General features: G+C 42.2%; 1 protein-coding gene across 1 annotated transcript in view; it reads right to left on the bottom strand.

Moving 5' to 3' along the window:
- The window catches only part of SLC6A2 (solute carrier family 6 member 2), a gene marked incomplete at both ends in the record, with an annotated part of 28016 nt that overhangs the window by 3946 nt on the left and 8661 nt on the right, over positions 1-15409 (bottom strand). The window contains 9 exons of the mRNA XM_081336220.1: positions 1921-2021; positions 3662-3761; positions 4769-4897; positions 5519-5631; positions 6165-6289; positions 8137-8240; positions 10794-10928; positions 11654-11786; positions 14542-14773. Of these exons, the coding sequence (XP_081192346.1) occupies positions 1921-2021; positions 3662-3761; positions 4769-4897; positions 5519-5631; positions 6165-6289; positions 8137-8240; positions 10794-10928; positions 11654-11786; positions 14542-14773 (1172 nt within the window). The remainder of the gene's footprint in view (positions 1-1920; positions 2022-3661; positions 3762-4768; positions 4898-5518; positions 5632-6164; positions 6290-8136; positions 8241-10793; positions 10929-11653; positions 11787-14541; positions 14774-15409) is intronic.

A 15409-nucleotide genomic window follows, 5' to 3' on the forward strand; every position in this document is an offset into this window, starting at 1 on the left:
AGATGGGAAGAAGAAGAAGAAGAAGAAGAAGAAGAAGAAGAAGAAGAAGAAGAAGAAGAAGAAGAAGAAGAAGAAGAAGAAGAAGAAGAAGAAGAAGAAGAGGAGGAGGAGGAGGAGGAGGAGGAGGAGGAGGAGGAGGAGGAGGAGGAGGAGGAGGAGGAGGAGAGACAGTGGGGATAGAGAGTTGATAAATTAGAGAGTGAGGTGATAGTTACTAGATAGATAGATAGATAGATAGATAGATAGATAGATAGATAGATAGATAGATAGATAGATAGATAGACAGACAGACAGACAGACAGACAGACAGACAGACAGACAGACAGACAGACAGACAGACAGACACAGACAGAGCAGCAATAGCTAAGCGGTGACATTACAGACATTACAGACATATTTTATTTTAATCCTTAAATAAATAAATGAGTGAGTGAGTGACATACAGAGACACTTTCCTCCTATCCTTTTAGAATCTGTGTCTTATTCCCAAATTCAAGCACCATTTTTCTTTCAGAATTCTAGGAGATTCTTCAAGCCCGCTCAGCTTCTCTACTTTATCAAAGCCTTTGCATCTACTTAAAATCAAAACAAGTCACACCACTGGACTGGAGGGCAGGCCTTCCCATTTAATATTGAGTGCCAAGTCCAATTATGTTGGGCAAAAAGGCCCAAAGTGTTTTGATCTGCCTGTAATGTTAGTTATTTGACCCATCACTCAAATATCAAGTTAAAGATGTTAACCGTGGAAGAAACGGTTTTAGTAGCAATGCTCTGTAGTTGTTTTTTTCTAATCTCCTTTCTAATGGAATAAAAACTGAAATTTACAACCAGGTTTCCCTGAAATAGGTGACTTTATTTTTAATGATTTTTTTCTAGAAAGACGATGGATTAAGATTACTTTAATATGAAAAAGGAGCTTAGCTGAACACTACTGTTTTGACTTGGGAGCCTCATGGACCTTTCATGAGCAAAGGGTGAGGATGAAAACCTGATTCTACCTCTTTCCAATATACCCATCCATCCGGAACATTCCCAAATGCACTGTTGCTACAAATATGATGATGCAGCATCCTACCATTATGGAAAGAGACGGTTGACTTGGAACAATCCCATATATACTGATGAAATCAGCCTATATTTTGTGCGCGGTTTTCCCCCAACATCTTTCCATGTGCACTGAAAATGGCATCTGATCAGGACGTTTGTATAATTTTAAAGATGTAAAGGCTATCAAAAAGATTCCTGTTAGGAATCCGAATATTCTCCAAGCATCCAAATTTCAATTCGTAGAACTTTCAGCAATGGCCATTCAAGCTGATGGACTATTTCATGGAGTTGAAGCCTGCAGACCTCTGGAGATCACCAGAATTAGATAACCGTCAATTATCAATAGACATTAAAATGGAGATGTTTGGGAATTCAGATTCTCTACTAAATTCTATATTTCTGTGGATTTCCAAAGTGTAGTGTGCCTTTGGAGTTACTCCCATAAATCTAAATTTCTTTCATTGCTGTTCTCTTGAGATGAGAGAAAAATCGGAAAGGACTGCATTTTACGTTTTTAAACCAAGATTTGAATGATTTATCTGAATATTCCAGTGTAGTTTCCCAACAAAAAGTAACCTATACTATTCATGATAATATTGTACAAATTTGCAGTCTATCCTAGGAATTTCTTTGCAAGGGCTCTATAACGTTAGAGGCTGTAACGTGGAAAAATGCATATATCTGAAGGAATGTCCCTCAAGCAATGTTAGGGGATGACTTCAATTCCTCCAATTTGGCACATTTTTGAAGTCCTCCAGTTGTCGTGCCCATTTTGTGAGAAGAGAAACCCAGCCCAACCGGAAGCATCGCAGATAAAAAGCCGAAGATAAATAAAGTACAGAAACATTTCCAAGAAACAAGAAAGCACCATACCAGTAAAAAAGCAGGGCTCACAAATTTCCAACACAATCGCCAGTAGATGCCCGGCTTAAAACCCAGCATTCGCTGGATGTCTTCGCTGAATCTGTCCACACCTGAAGATTGGCCACAAGGGTTGAAGAAAAATAATAAAAAAAAACACTTTCAGATGTTTTCAAAACATTCCAAGCCAAGTTGCCCCCAACATCTACAGGCTTAGTCATCTGTGCTTCCTGCACCTGGATTTCAGCTTCTTCGCTTCGCAGGCATCCTGCCGTAAAATGCAAGGGAGGGGGAGAAGGAATTTGGGGAAGTAAAGGTCGGGCATGGGAATGGGAGGACAAGCAGAGGAGGGGAAGGACATGCTGACAAGAACCAGGGGTGTCTAACCGGAATGAGCCAGCTGCCAAGGACATATGGCCTGGGAACAGAGTGCCGAACTACATTGAGATGTGCCAAACCTCAAAGCAGTTCTCAAAACATCCAAAAGGAAAACTCCTGGATACTGGTGAACTGGTCAAGGGAGGAAAGCCAGGGAAAGTGGGGAAAGAGTCACCTTTGCCTGGGAATACCCGGATCTAGCTCTACTTTGGCTGCAACCACTTATCTTTAGTAAAAGAACCTGAGACTTCAGCCAAATGGAGCCGAGGGTCTTTCTTTCCTAAATGTCTAAGCCCAGCCAGGTCGGTACAGGGCTGAGCCAGTGGAATTAAACTTCCCAGAAGTCCTCCTTGCTAACAACAGAGGAAGAAGGCTTAAGCTGTAGAGTCTGAAGTGTGTCTGGAGAGCCAAACAAGCTGTCAAGTGAGGGAAGGAGAAAACTGAAGCTAACTTTCCTAGCTGAGTCTCAGATGCCCTGCAATTACAGCCATTTACCCAACAAGATAGGAACAGCATAATTGAAGGTCTCATGAAAACCTCAGCTCCCAGTCTCCGAGGTTGCCAGTAACAGGCTTTTATCATTCACAACTTGGCAGGAACAGGAGTGATTAAGGAGCCATTTCCCCCAGGTTTGCCTTGCGGGCGGTTTTGTAAACCCTGCAAATCGCAGTCATAATGAATACGGCCACTACAATCTAGGTTATCCAAGTGTGTTTATTTCAATTTGCAGAAGGCCTCAGGTGGCCTGAGTTATGGTTTATGTACACATCAGGAAAGTCATGTCTGCCTCTGGGTGGATTAATCTCCCAATGCCTCTTTTATACCAGGGGTATACGTTTCGGTCCAGAGACTGTTGACATACAGAAGCCATTCTGAAGGCAAAAGATTATTGTCAGATGTTGATTGGTCATTCCTCCCTAAAACTGAAATGAAGAAGACTATGCAGTGAAGAGAAGCCCTTCCTGGCAGTCCTTGACTTATGATTGGTTGCTTAGTGACTATCTGAAGTTATGTGAATATTCGTAGCTTAGGGTTGAAATGAGGAGTCTTTGAGCTTGGTGGCTTTCTTGCGGATGTTTCATTAATCAAACTAGGTAACGTCATCTGTGCTGAGGCTCTGATGAAGTTATCTAGTTTGGGTAATGAAAGCACCTGCAAAAAGCCACCAAGCTCAGAGAGCACCAAGCACCCTCAAATGCATCCATCCATGTGACCTTGGATGGATCCTCAACCATACCTCAGATGCATCTTCCTTCTGAGGGAGTCGTGGGGAAGCTTTCTCTGCAGGACAGTTTAAACCCAGCTTTGGGGCAGACTCACTGTCTGTCTGTAGTCATCAAATAAAAGAGCTAAACTTGCTCTTCTCACCACTCACCATAAAACCAGGAGACGCCGATGGCTTCCACCAAAACAGCAAACAAGATGGAGGTCCCAGCAGCATAAGTGTCCAGCAGAGTCAGAATATAGATCCCCCCCTAAATGACGAGAAGGAAACAACTTGTAAAAATAAATTGACTATAATTTCAAAAACAAAGTGGAATGCTCCAAGCTTGGGCCAGTTAGAAATTGCATTCCCCAGTTCCTGAAATGTATAAGCACCCATTATAACACTTAGGAGGCAAACAAGAGGTCAGTTCAAATTGACACACACACACACACACACACACACACAATTTTGCACCAACGTTTATCAAATGCACAAAGAGGAAGAAAGGCTTATTTATAGAATCATTCCATTTATCTGTTTAACACCGTCCTAAGGTGTTAAAACCTAAGGAAGCTATATACATAAAGCATCAGTGAGATAAAATCATTAAACTACAAGCAAATCAATTCCTACAAGGTAAGAACATTCAACATAAAATGCATGCTAGATAGGTAATAGATCGCCACACTGACAGGTGGGGAAGAAAGGAGAAAAACAGGTAGGAAAAGGCATCCGTATTCCCTACACATCTCAAAATGATAAAATGCACATTAGGAAGAAGAACATTGTAGAAAAAGTGAGCACCACCAACTCAGACAAGCCTAAGGCTAACTTAGATGCTGTGCATCAAACCCATTTTAACTATTGATCAAGCCATTTGAACTGGACCTTGCATACTTAGCACACCTCTATGGGGGTCCCTGGTGCTCTCTAAGTTTTGTGGTTTCCTTGCAGATGTTTTATTACCCAATTAGGTAACATAATGAATGCTACTGGTAGAAGGGAAGAGGCAACCACAGATAATCTTAACCAGTTGAGTAATGAAACATCTGCAAGAAAATCACCAAGCTTATAGAGGACCATGGAGAAGGAAGGGAAGGAAGGGAGGAAGGAAGGGAGGAAGGAAGGGAGGAAGGAAGGAAGGAAGGAAGGAAGGAAGGAAGGAAGGAAGGAAGGGATATTACACATAATGTTGCCAGTTGGGTAATGAAACATCTGCAAGAAAACAATATTTGTTTTCAGAGAGCACCAAGGTTCCCACAGTTGTGCACTTACATTGGATACGCACAAGAGAGAAAGGAGGAAAGTGCTAATGCAGACAAGAAGCGTGAAAAGCTTTCTGTTTCTCTTCAGGATCTCGAAATCATCCGCCAAGCCGGTAATGACGGCTTCCATGCCACCCATCTAAGTTGGGGAGAAAGAGAAGAGACACATCTCATCTAAATTTGGCAACCTAAGAAAGGTTTGGCTGGAACAAACCAACATTCACCTACTGTGTCATTCAGTTTTAATGCTGGCTAGTCAGAGTACCAAGATGGCCTGTGGAATGTCTCTAAAGGGACTTCTTTAGGGTTGGTTAAAACAATAAAAACGGCAGCCTGAATAGTGTGATAGAAGTTCTGGATATGTATATATAGTGCACATCCACACACACAAAAACAGAGTTTCAACTACACCATTTAGCTATATTCTGCAAACCCTCCCTCTCCTGTCTCTTTAATTCTAGAATTAAAAGAGTTCAGAACTGAAATATTTCCAGAAGGAAAAATAAAGAAAGAGCAAGGAATAGCAGTAGCACTAGCACTTAGACTTATATACCGCTTCACTGTGCTTTACAGCCCTCTCAAAGCGGTTTACAGAGTCAGCCTATGGCCCCCAACAATCTGGGTCCTCATTTTACTGAACTTGGAAGGGCGGAAAGCTGAGTCAACCGTGAGCCGGTCAGGATCGAACTGCTGGCAGTGGGCAGTGGGTTAGCCTGCAATACTGCATTCTAATCAGTGTGCCACCACAAAGAATACTTACAGAGCTGTCTATGCCCAGGCTAAGCAGCATTATAAAAAACACAATTGCCCAAAAAGTTGATCCGTTGAGGGTTGAAATGGCTTCTGGATAAAGGATGAAAACCAGCCCAGCTCCTAAAAAAAACAAGAAAATTTGGGTTTCCTGATTTTGATAAAAAAGATATTAAAACATGCATTTTTAAGCTCTATGCACTTTAATCAGTGTAAATGTGCGTGACCATTCCACACCATCTTTTCTCCTTGCCTTGATCTGACCGAATAGCACATAATATCCTTTGTTGTAATACTGGTGACTGGTCCATAGGTGTCACTATGCTCCACCCTTCCAAAAGGTCACTGCCCTGAAATCTCTCTCTCTCTCTCTAAATCCAGTTTGGAATCGGATTTTGCTTTGTTTTCTTTTGCGTCTTTTTTTTAAAAAGAAAAAGAAAGAAAACATAGACTTAAGACCCACAAGCAAGATTCTCAGAAATTTAATTCAGAGGACAAGTATCTCTTCAACCTTTTCGGAGACGTCTAGTTCATTTCAGTAGGCACTCTTCTTATATCACAAAGAGAAAAGAAGAGATGAGCCATGGATAATGCAGGATATTTTATGGGAAACCATTCATTGAACAGACGAGGTTGTATGGAAGAAACCTCCTTACCTTCCGTAGCCACATCGTTAATGCTGACTTTGTATATATGAGCCATGTAGCCCAAGATAGAAAAAATGGCAAAACCAGAGATGAAGCTGGTGACACAGTTGATTGTACTAGTCATCAGTGCATCCCTAGGAGAAACAAACATTTGAGTTGGGGGGTGGGGGGGGAAGAGGACAATAAAGAAAAGGCATTTTCAATATTTTTAAAGAAAAAAAAAGCTGGATTCAGTGACATTTTTGTAGACCTAGAAGCAAAACTGAAAGAGATGAATCTGCTACACATTTCTCCCTTTTTCCTCCCCACATTTACCTAGCATTTTAGGGACCAACCTGATTTTACGACATCATATGTGAACAGGAGTTTAATTCTGGATTAGTTTGCCAAGCAATATTCAAAACACGGGGCTAAAGAAAAAACAAGAATTGTGAGTGAAGCGAGGAACAAGTAAGATCTGGGATGAAATATTGTTTTTGTTTTTATTTTATTTGATTTATTTGATTTTGTTTCACTTCATTTACTTTGATTTCAGATTAGTTTTGAATCCGAATTAAAAAAACAACCAGATCCATTAGAAAAAAGTATCTTGGTTTAACTAGACTCACCCTCCATTTGGAACAGAGCTGATTAAACAACTAAAGACCCAATCTTTGCCCTTGTCTCGGAAGCAAACATTGTTTTCGAGGGTTAAAGAGAAATAAATATTTCCGAAAGAGAGCAAATTACTCTGTTTGGCAAGGAGAGAGAAAGGCTAGCAAAATGCCAGAAGGCACACTGAACGATCACCAAACAAGTTAACACAACTGGGAAAACGGCCTTAAGGGAATGTCATCCTTCTTTTCATTTAGATCTCGAGTGAAGTTGCCTTTTCATTTGGTGGGTGTGTTTTAAAATGTTGCATGGTAAATTTGCTCCGATTGCAGGATAAAAGCAATTATGCCGGAAATGTTTCATTTCTCTCTCCTTTCCCCCCCCCTCCCACCCCCACCAGGCGTGCATCCTAGTGATTGGCTACAATTAATGGCAATCTAATTCCAAAGGCAGATGGCTGTCATTTGGATAAGCATGTGTGATTAGAAGTGTCACGACTATTGCATGATGCACATTGAAAGAGACCCAACCAAATTCTAATGTAAAGCAAGCTATCAGGATGCTAAAATGAAAACATGGATTCAGTTCCGCATAACAAGTGCAGGAGCTGGTTTCTGGTTTCATAAACCCATGTTTGAATGAAGAGATGGCTTGCGTGCCCGCCCACCCTAACCCTAACCCTAACACTTTTCCCCCATTTTTTTTAATGTGATGGAAAATAAATGGCTTATGATCCCTCTTCTTGGGGCGATCTTTGGGGCTCGACGTTTTGGTGGAACAGTGTTCTTCAAATCTCATAGTTATGGGGTGTGTGAAGGGGAATGTGTCTAATCAATCAGATAACAGTACACCAAAGCACCGGAGGGAAGGATGAGAAACAACCGGTTGGAAACTGATCGAGGAGAGAAGCAACCTAGAATTAAGGAGAAACTTCTTGACAGTGAGGACAATTAACCAGTGGAACAGCTTTGCCTACAGAAATCGTGGGTGTCTCCATCACTGGAGGTTTTTAAGAAGAGGCTAGACAGTCACTTGTCTGAGATGGTATAGGTTCTCCTGCTCTGGTAGGAGGCTGGACTAGAAGACCTCCAAGGTCCCTTCCAGCACCACTCTATTCTATCCATTCAGTCAAGTCCATTGGTGATTCTATGGGTCAGGCCTCTCCACTTCTTCCAATCTTGCACTCCTTCTTTCGAGTTGTTCTACGCCCTGGCTGGTATCGGCTTTGATGGTGTCCAGCTACTGTGTTCTTTGGCAGTCTGCTTTCCCCTTTGGTGCACCCTTATTTTCTAGGTGATGTCTCCTTGTATGAAAATAGCTTTTTTAAAAAAAAAAACAATAGAAAGATGAAAGACCCGCCCAAAGTTAAACCAGCACAACAACTTACCTGTAACAATTGTTGTGGAATTCATTGTAGCTTGCAAAGGCAATTAAGACACCAAATCCAGCTCCTAAGGAGTAAAATATCTGGGTAGCAGCATCAATCCATACCTAGATCAAGAGAATTGTGAACATATTTTTAAGGAGCTTGTTTCTTGTTGGGTTAAGAGGCAAGAAGAATGGACAAGAATACAGGTTTGTCCTGGACTTACAACCATTTGTTTAGCAACTGGTTGAGGTTATAATGGAACTGGGAAAAAAGGGCTGTGTGACTGGTCCTCACAATTACAACCACCGTAGCATTCCCACGGTCATGTGATCAATATTCAGATGTTTGCCAACCGGCATGTATTTATGACACCTGTGGCATCCTGGGGTCATGTGATCTGCAACCTTCCCTGCCAATTTCCAACAAGCAAAGTCAATGGGGGGGGAGGCTTAACTGCTGTGTGATTCACTTAACAACCGCAGTAATTTGCTTAAGAACTGTGGCCAAAAAAAGGTCAGAAAATAAGGTGTGAATCATTTAATTGCCGCCTTGCTTGTCCTTGCTTATTCTGCTCCCAGCTGGGATCTTAAGTTGAGGACTGCCTGGTTCAGAAATCTCCGAAATTATGGCGAAGATTTTTTTTCACCGCCAGCCGTGTGCGGCAGCAGCCAAAAAAGCTAATGCAATCCTGGGTTGTATAAACAGAGGCATAGAATCAAGATCACATGAAGTATTATTACTGTTTTATAAAACCCTAGTGAGGCCACACCTGGAATACTGCAGCCAGAGTTTGGAAAAAGTTCAGAGAAGAGCAATATAGATGATCAAAGGCCTGGAGACTAAAACGTATGAAGAACGGCTACAGGACTTGGGTTTGGCTAGTCTAAAGAAAAGAAGAAATAGGGGAGACATGATAGCAGTGTTCTAGTATTTGAGGGGCTACCACAAGGAAGAGGGGGGGTCACATTATTCCCCAAAACACTAGAGGGAAGGATGAGAAACAATGGTTGGAAACTGATCAGAGAAGCAACCTGGAATTAAAGAGAAACTTCCTGACAGTGAGGACAATCAACCAGTGGAACAGCTTGCCACCAGAAATCGTGGGCGCCCCATCATTGGAGATTTTCAAGAGGAGACTGGACATTCACCTGTCTAAGATGGTATAGGTTCTCCTGCTTGAGCCAGGGGCTGGACTAGAAGACCTCCAAGGCCCCTTCGAGCTCTATTCTATTCTAAACTTTGGATTTATCCCTTCATCTGGAGAAAGTCTAATTCTTCTGTCACCAATCCATCATTGTTCATCCATTCTCAGCAGGAAAAATATCACATTATTGTTTCATCTTTATCCTCTGTAGTCTGAACCTTTACATTAACCCCATGAAGAAATCTTCTCTGCTGATCATGTACACCAGAACGTTCCCCTCCTCAACTCTTTACTCTGCACAAATGCTATTTATTGACTTCACCAGTGAGTTGTCCTGCCCAGGGTGACTATCCCAAACTATTTCTAGTTAACTAAATATTTTTACAAGGAGTGCCAGCCAGCCAGTCGGTCTCTCCTCTTAGCTCCAGCGTCGCCTTGCTACAAATATTGCTCTGGCACAGGGCTGGTGTGTGATGCTTGCTTGCACATAATAAATTATAGATTTACAGTCGAGGGAAAAGAAAACAATTGGAGATCATCCACAGACGCCCAGATGTTTGCAGGAAGCTCCTTCTGGAGAACAATGGCACAAAGCCACTTCCTGATTTGAGAAGCAATGGCTCCTCCTTCTTCCGAAGAAGAAGACATTCAGTGTCAAACATCAGACTTCTGCTCCACTAATGTTCATTTCCTGCTGGAGATTCAGTGAAAATATAACCCCCCTTCTACAGAATCCATTGTCAATTGCTTACTTCAGATACCTTCAAGCGTACAATGTCCGTTCCTAACCACACAACAAGATGTGGGATACGATGTCACAAGGCGAGCTCCCTCTTTCATACTTGGGTTACAACATTGCACACAAGAACCTAAAGGCTAGGCTTTCCATCGCAATATTGTAAAGTGTGTTTCATCATTTCGCCCCTTTGCTCTAACCATGGAATGGGCTCCTCTCCAATCAAGATGTTATGGGTCATCATTGAACAACTTCAAGCAACTGAAGACATAGAACATAGAATAATAGGCTTAGAGGTCTTGTAGTTCAACCTCCTGCTCAAGCAGGAGATCTCATACCATTCCAGACAAGTGGCTGTCCAGTTTCTTGTTGGAAACCTCCAGTGATGGAGCACCCACAACGTCTTGAGGCAAATCATTCCATCAATTAATTGTTCCTACTGTCAGGAAATTTCTCCTTAGTTCTAGGTTGACTCTCTTTTTGATAAGTTTCCACCCTTTACGTCTTGTCATCCCCTCAGGTGCTTTGGAGAATAGGTTGACCGCCTCTTCTCTGTGATAGCTCCTTAAGTCTTGGAAGTCTCTTTCATTTTTACCCTTAGTCTTTCTCTTCATTAGACTAGACAATAAGGTAGCCTGAGAAATTATTATCCAAACTAGAATCGGAGAGGTTCATATTTTAATCCACACTGTCCTTTGAACATTTGGTCTCTTCATGAGAATTGTAACTACAATCATCTCTGGAATGGGAATTTAATAACTGAGAGAGCAGAAAGTTGGAGGGTAGAACACTTACTTGAGCTTCTCTCAATCGTCCAAAATCAATGTTGAGATAAGCCTTGATTCCCTCATAAGCACCCGGCAAAGTTAACCCATGGATTAGCAGTACAGACAGCACAACGTAAGGCAATGTAGCAGTTATCCATACAACCTGTAAGATCAACACATTAAAACAAAAGGATCCATCTGTCAACAGTAAATGTTGATTAAAAATGCAAGTCTCTATTAGGAACACAGAAAGCTGTTATCTCTTGAACCAGATTATTTGTTTTACCTTGTCTAATATGGCTGATAGGGGAGTCTCCATGGCTTCCAGAAAAAATATATCTTCCATAATTTATTCTGCATTACATCCAACATAACACATCATTCACACCCCTTGAATAATCTCTGGTACAGAGTTACCATATCTGGGATACCAAAGTCCTAATCTTTACTTCAAAGCAGTTAAGAACAGCCTTCCACCATTGACGTCTGTGGAGATCCTCAACCATCTGGGTTATGATTGTCAAAAAGGTAACTGGACTTTCTTGGTTTTCTTTGAAAACATCTTGCTTCTCATCGAAGATGCTTCTCCAATTCTAACTGAAGAACAGTTAAAACTAAAGAAGCTTCTTGGATGAGAAGCAAAATGTTTTTGAAGATAAAAACCAAGAAAGGCCCAAATGCCTTTTGTGAAAAGCATCTTTGGGGCTACCACCGTTGAGTGTTCATCTGGACTTTGGCAGCCCTGATCTGATAATCCTAATTTATTAGGAAAATATCTACAGAACCACTGGTATTACTGCGTTACGATAATTCCATACCGCTCCAGCTATCCAAATGGAATCACAAGAGTACATGAAAGTTTTAAATAAAAAACAAACATTGTCCTACCTTTCCAGAGGTCTTCACACCTTTCCACAGGCTAAAAAACAGGATTATCACTACCACCAAGAGACACAACACCAGCTGCCACCGTGGCTGGCCGATTTCATGAATCCCGTGGCTAATTTGCAAAACTCTCCGCCTAGCCAAAGAAAGACAGAAGAGGAAGAATTAGGTCATCTAATATGGCGGGGAATGTGGCTGCCTGTCCCTCTTCTCCTGCGGAGGTATCACCTACTTTAACTGGGATGAGCAAAACCATTTCCAGAATCGGGGCTTCCCTTTTTGAGAGAAACAGAAAATAAAAGAGCAGAAATGTGATATATCTTCCTGTTGATTTGGGTACCAGTCCCAAAGTTTCCAAAGAGGAGGAAATTTCTCCAGAAGGAGAAATTTCTCCAAGGAGCTTAGGATGGTTGACACGTTGATTTAGATGCTACAAAGATCGCCAGGGTGTGTTGTGAAGCACTAGAACACACCCAGGAGATTTTCTTAATGCAGAACTTTTAAGGCAACAGAAGCCGAAACCTCTGTATAGGTATCTTCTCCCACAGGGATTCTCTTCAGTTAAGGAAGTTAAGCATGACCTTTGTGGGAAACTGCCATTAAAGAGTCTCAAAGGTGCTTTTCCAAAAGGCAACTGGATTTCCTTGGGGTTTTTTCAGTGGTGGGATTCAGCCGGCTTGCACCACTTCGGCAGAACCGGTAGCTCATTTTTTTGTTGCCTAGGCCCAAAATGGACTACCGGAAGCAGCATCCACAGAGACAACCGGTTGTTCACCTATTTGAGTCCCACCACTGGTTTGGTTTTTTTTCCTTGAAAACATTTTGCTTCTCATCCAAGAAGTTTCTTCAGCTCTTCACTGAAGAAGAAGCAGCTTCTTGGATGAGAAGCAAAACGTTTTCAAGAGGAAAAAAAAACAACAATAAATTCCAGGTTGCCTTTTGGAAAGGTGCGTTTGGGATAACCATGAGCTGGAATGATTGAGGACCTCCATAGGAATTTGCCATTGAGAAGATGCTATTCCTGGCCAGTCTCAAATCCTACACAGGGATCTTGAGCAGAAGACCTCTTGCCCCCCCCCCAATAATCTTTGTTGTGTGGCGTTGCTTAAGAGGATCTCTTGAGGGTAGACAAAATCCTCCAGCATTTCTAGAGATATAACAGGGTTCTTTCAAGAATACATCAGAATGATGTAGTCTTGACAAACAAGACTTTGTTATTGGAGGTAGAAGGGCTGGTCTCTTATTGTCTCCCCGTGGTGGGTTCTCTTTTTCTTTGTGACCAATATTGAAAGCCTACCCTTTTAGGAAGTGAAGCCTAAACAGGAAGCAGAATTTAAAAGAACATGACGTGCCTTCGTGGGTTGGACCGCCTTTGTTTTTCCCACCATGGTCTTTAGGATGGAGCCAGAAATAATAAACCTAGACACTCAGAGAAGTGCAGAGGTCTACAGATCCCAGGCATCCACTTAGCAAGGTCAGACCTTGAGGTCAAAATATTCCCAAGGATCATCTTCATCCTTCTGGATCCCTCCGAGAAGGCATGACGCAAACTATGGAGCACCACTAGGTGGGTAAGTTTGAATGACAAACTGTATAGGTGCATTCATTTTTATTCCCTGATATGTTATTTCTTCTCATTCTGTTATTTTTGGATGGCTCCCCCCCTCTCTCTTTGCAACCTCTCTTCCACTCTCAATGCTCTCTCTTTCTTCTAAATTTCAATTTCAGAAAGGGATCCATAAAGTGTGGCAAACAAACAAAGCATTGTTATAAAGAAGGAATAAGCAAAAACCTAAACTGGATAAAGCAAGCAAGCCAGAAGTGACGTAAGACCAAAGAAACACACAAATGCATCGGTAGATATAAATACGTTTGTTTTGAAGTTTCTCAGACAGTCTCCTTCCCCCCCCCCCCCGTGAAAGAGTTGCTAGGGTTGTTGAGTTGCCCTTTCTTCTGGGGTACCCGGACTGACTTTATGGCTGAGAGATGTGACTTGGGGAGTTGCTTTGTGTTACACAACACTGACTTTCAGAATCCACCTGGGAACATTTCATTGTGATGTCTCCCCTTGGGGATTTAATGGAAGTGTGGGAAGCCACAAGGATTAGATAGTCGAGCTCCACAAATCTCTCCCACACTATTTCTGTAATTAAATAGATGAAACTTACGGCAACGTTTCTCAATCTTGAAGTGTGGATTTCAACTCCCAGAATTCCCCAGCCAGCTACCAGGGATCTTATAGTCATTCCCCAGAAAAGAATGAACATCTTTTCAGGGTTTCCTGCCTGGGCAGGGGGGCTGGACTAGATGACCTCCAAGATCCCTTCCAACTACTACTACTACTACTACTACTACTATTGTTGTTATTATTATTATTATTATTATTATTATTATTATTATTATTATTATTATTATTATTATTATTATTATTATTATTATTATTATTATTATTCCTTCTAGAAAACACAACCTCTGCCAATATGCAGGTTGTCTTTTACTTACGACCATAGCCAACCTCCAAATTTCTGTTGCTAAGTGAGACAGTTGTTAAATGAACTTTGCCCCATTTTATGACCTTTCTTGCCACGGTTGTTAAGTGAACCACCGCAGGGGTTACGTTCGTAACATGGTTGCTAAGTGAATCTGGCTTCCCCTGTTGACGTTGCTTGTCAGGAGGTCACAAAAGGGGATCAGATGACCTCACGGCAACTGTCATAAATATAGGTCAGCTGCCAAGCATCTGAATGTTGATCACGTGACCATGGGGGAGGCTGCAACGGTCGCAAGTGTGAAAAACGGTCCTAAGTCCCTTTTTTCAGTGCCGTTATAACTTGGAAGGGTGAATAAATGAACTGTTGTAAGTTGAGAACTATTGGAAGCCACAGACTTACTCGTAAAATTCAGCCGCGGGAGTATTCTTGAGCTTGGAGCTAATGTTGAAAAATTCAGAGTTATTGACTTTAGGGTCTGTGCAGTTGGGGGTATTCCAGTGATTATTACAATGATTCCAAGGAAGCTCCCCCATCGAGAAGGAGGCAAACAGGTAATAGAGAGACCAGGCAATAATGACGTTGTAGTAGAAGCCAACGTAGAGTGCTATGAGGATCACAGCATAGCCCACACCTGAAGACAAAGAGAAAAAGAGATTATACATGAAGTCGGTCACTGAACTTCATTGGGATCGTCTCCTTCGTGAAGATTAGAAAGAAATATCATTGCTCTCTGGCACCTGGCACAAATCTGGCACAAAGCTATGGGGGTTTGGTGTAAGGAACAGGATGGCTTCCCTTCTAGCACTGATGATGTTCCCTAGTTGGGTCGTGAAATGTTTGCAAGGAAACCACCAAGCTCAGACAGCACTGAGGACCCCTAAGTCCTTTACTCCTCCTCCTCCTCCTCCTCCTCCTCCTCCTCCTCCTCCTCCTCCTCCTCCCTGCAAAGCCCAGTCCCTTCTAACACTGATGACGTTACATAGCTGGGTCATGAAATGTTTGCAAGAAAACCACCAAGCTTAGACAGCACTAAGGACCCCACAGTCTTTTCTTTTCTTTTCCTCCTCCTCCTCCTCCTCCTCCTCCTCCTCCTCCTCCTCCTCCTCTCCTCCTCCTCCTCCCTGCAAAGCCCAGTCCCTTCTAACACTGATGACGTTACATAGCTGGGTCATGAAATGTTTGCAAGAAAACCACCAAGCTTAGACAGCACTAAGGACCCCACAGTCTTTTCTTTTCTTTTCTCCTCCTCCTCCTCCTCCTCCTCCTC

This window comes from Vipera berus, assembly GCF_964194415.1.
Source record: "Vipera berus genome assembly, chromosome: 10".
NCBI lineage: Eukaryota > Metazoa > Chordata > Lepidosauria > Squamata > Viperidae > Vipera > Vipera berus.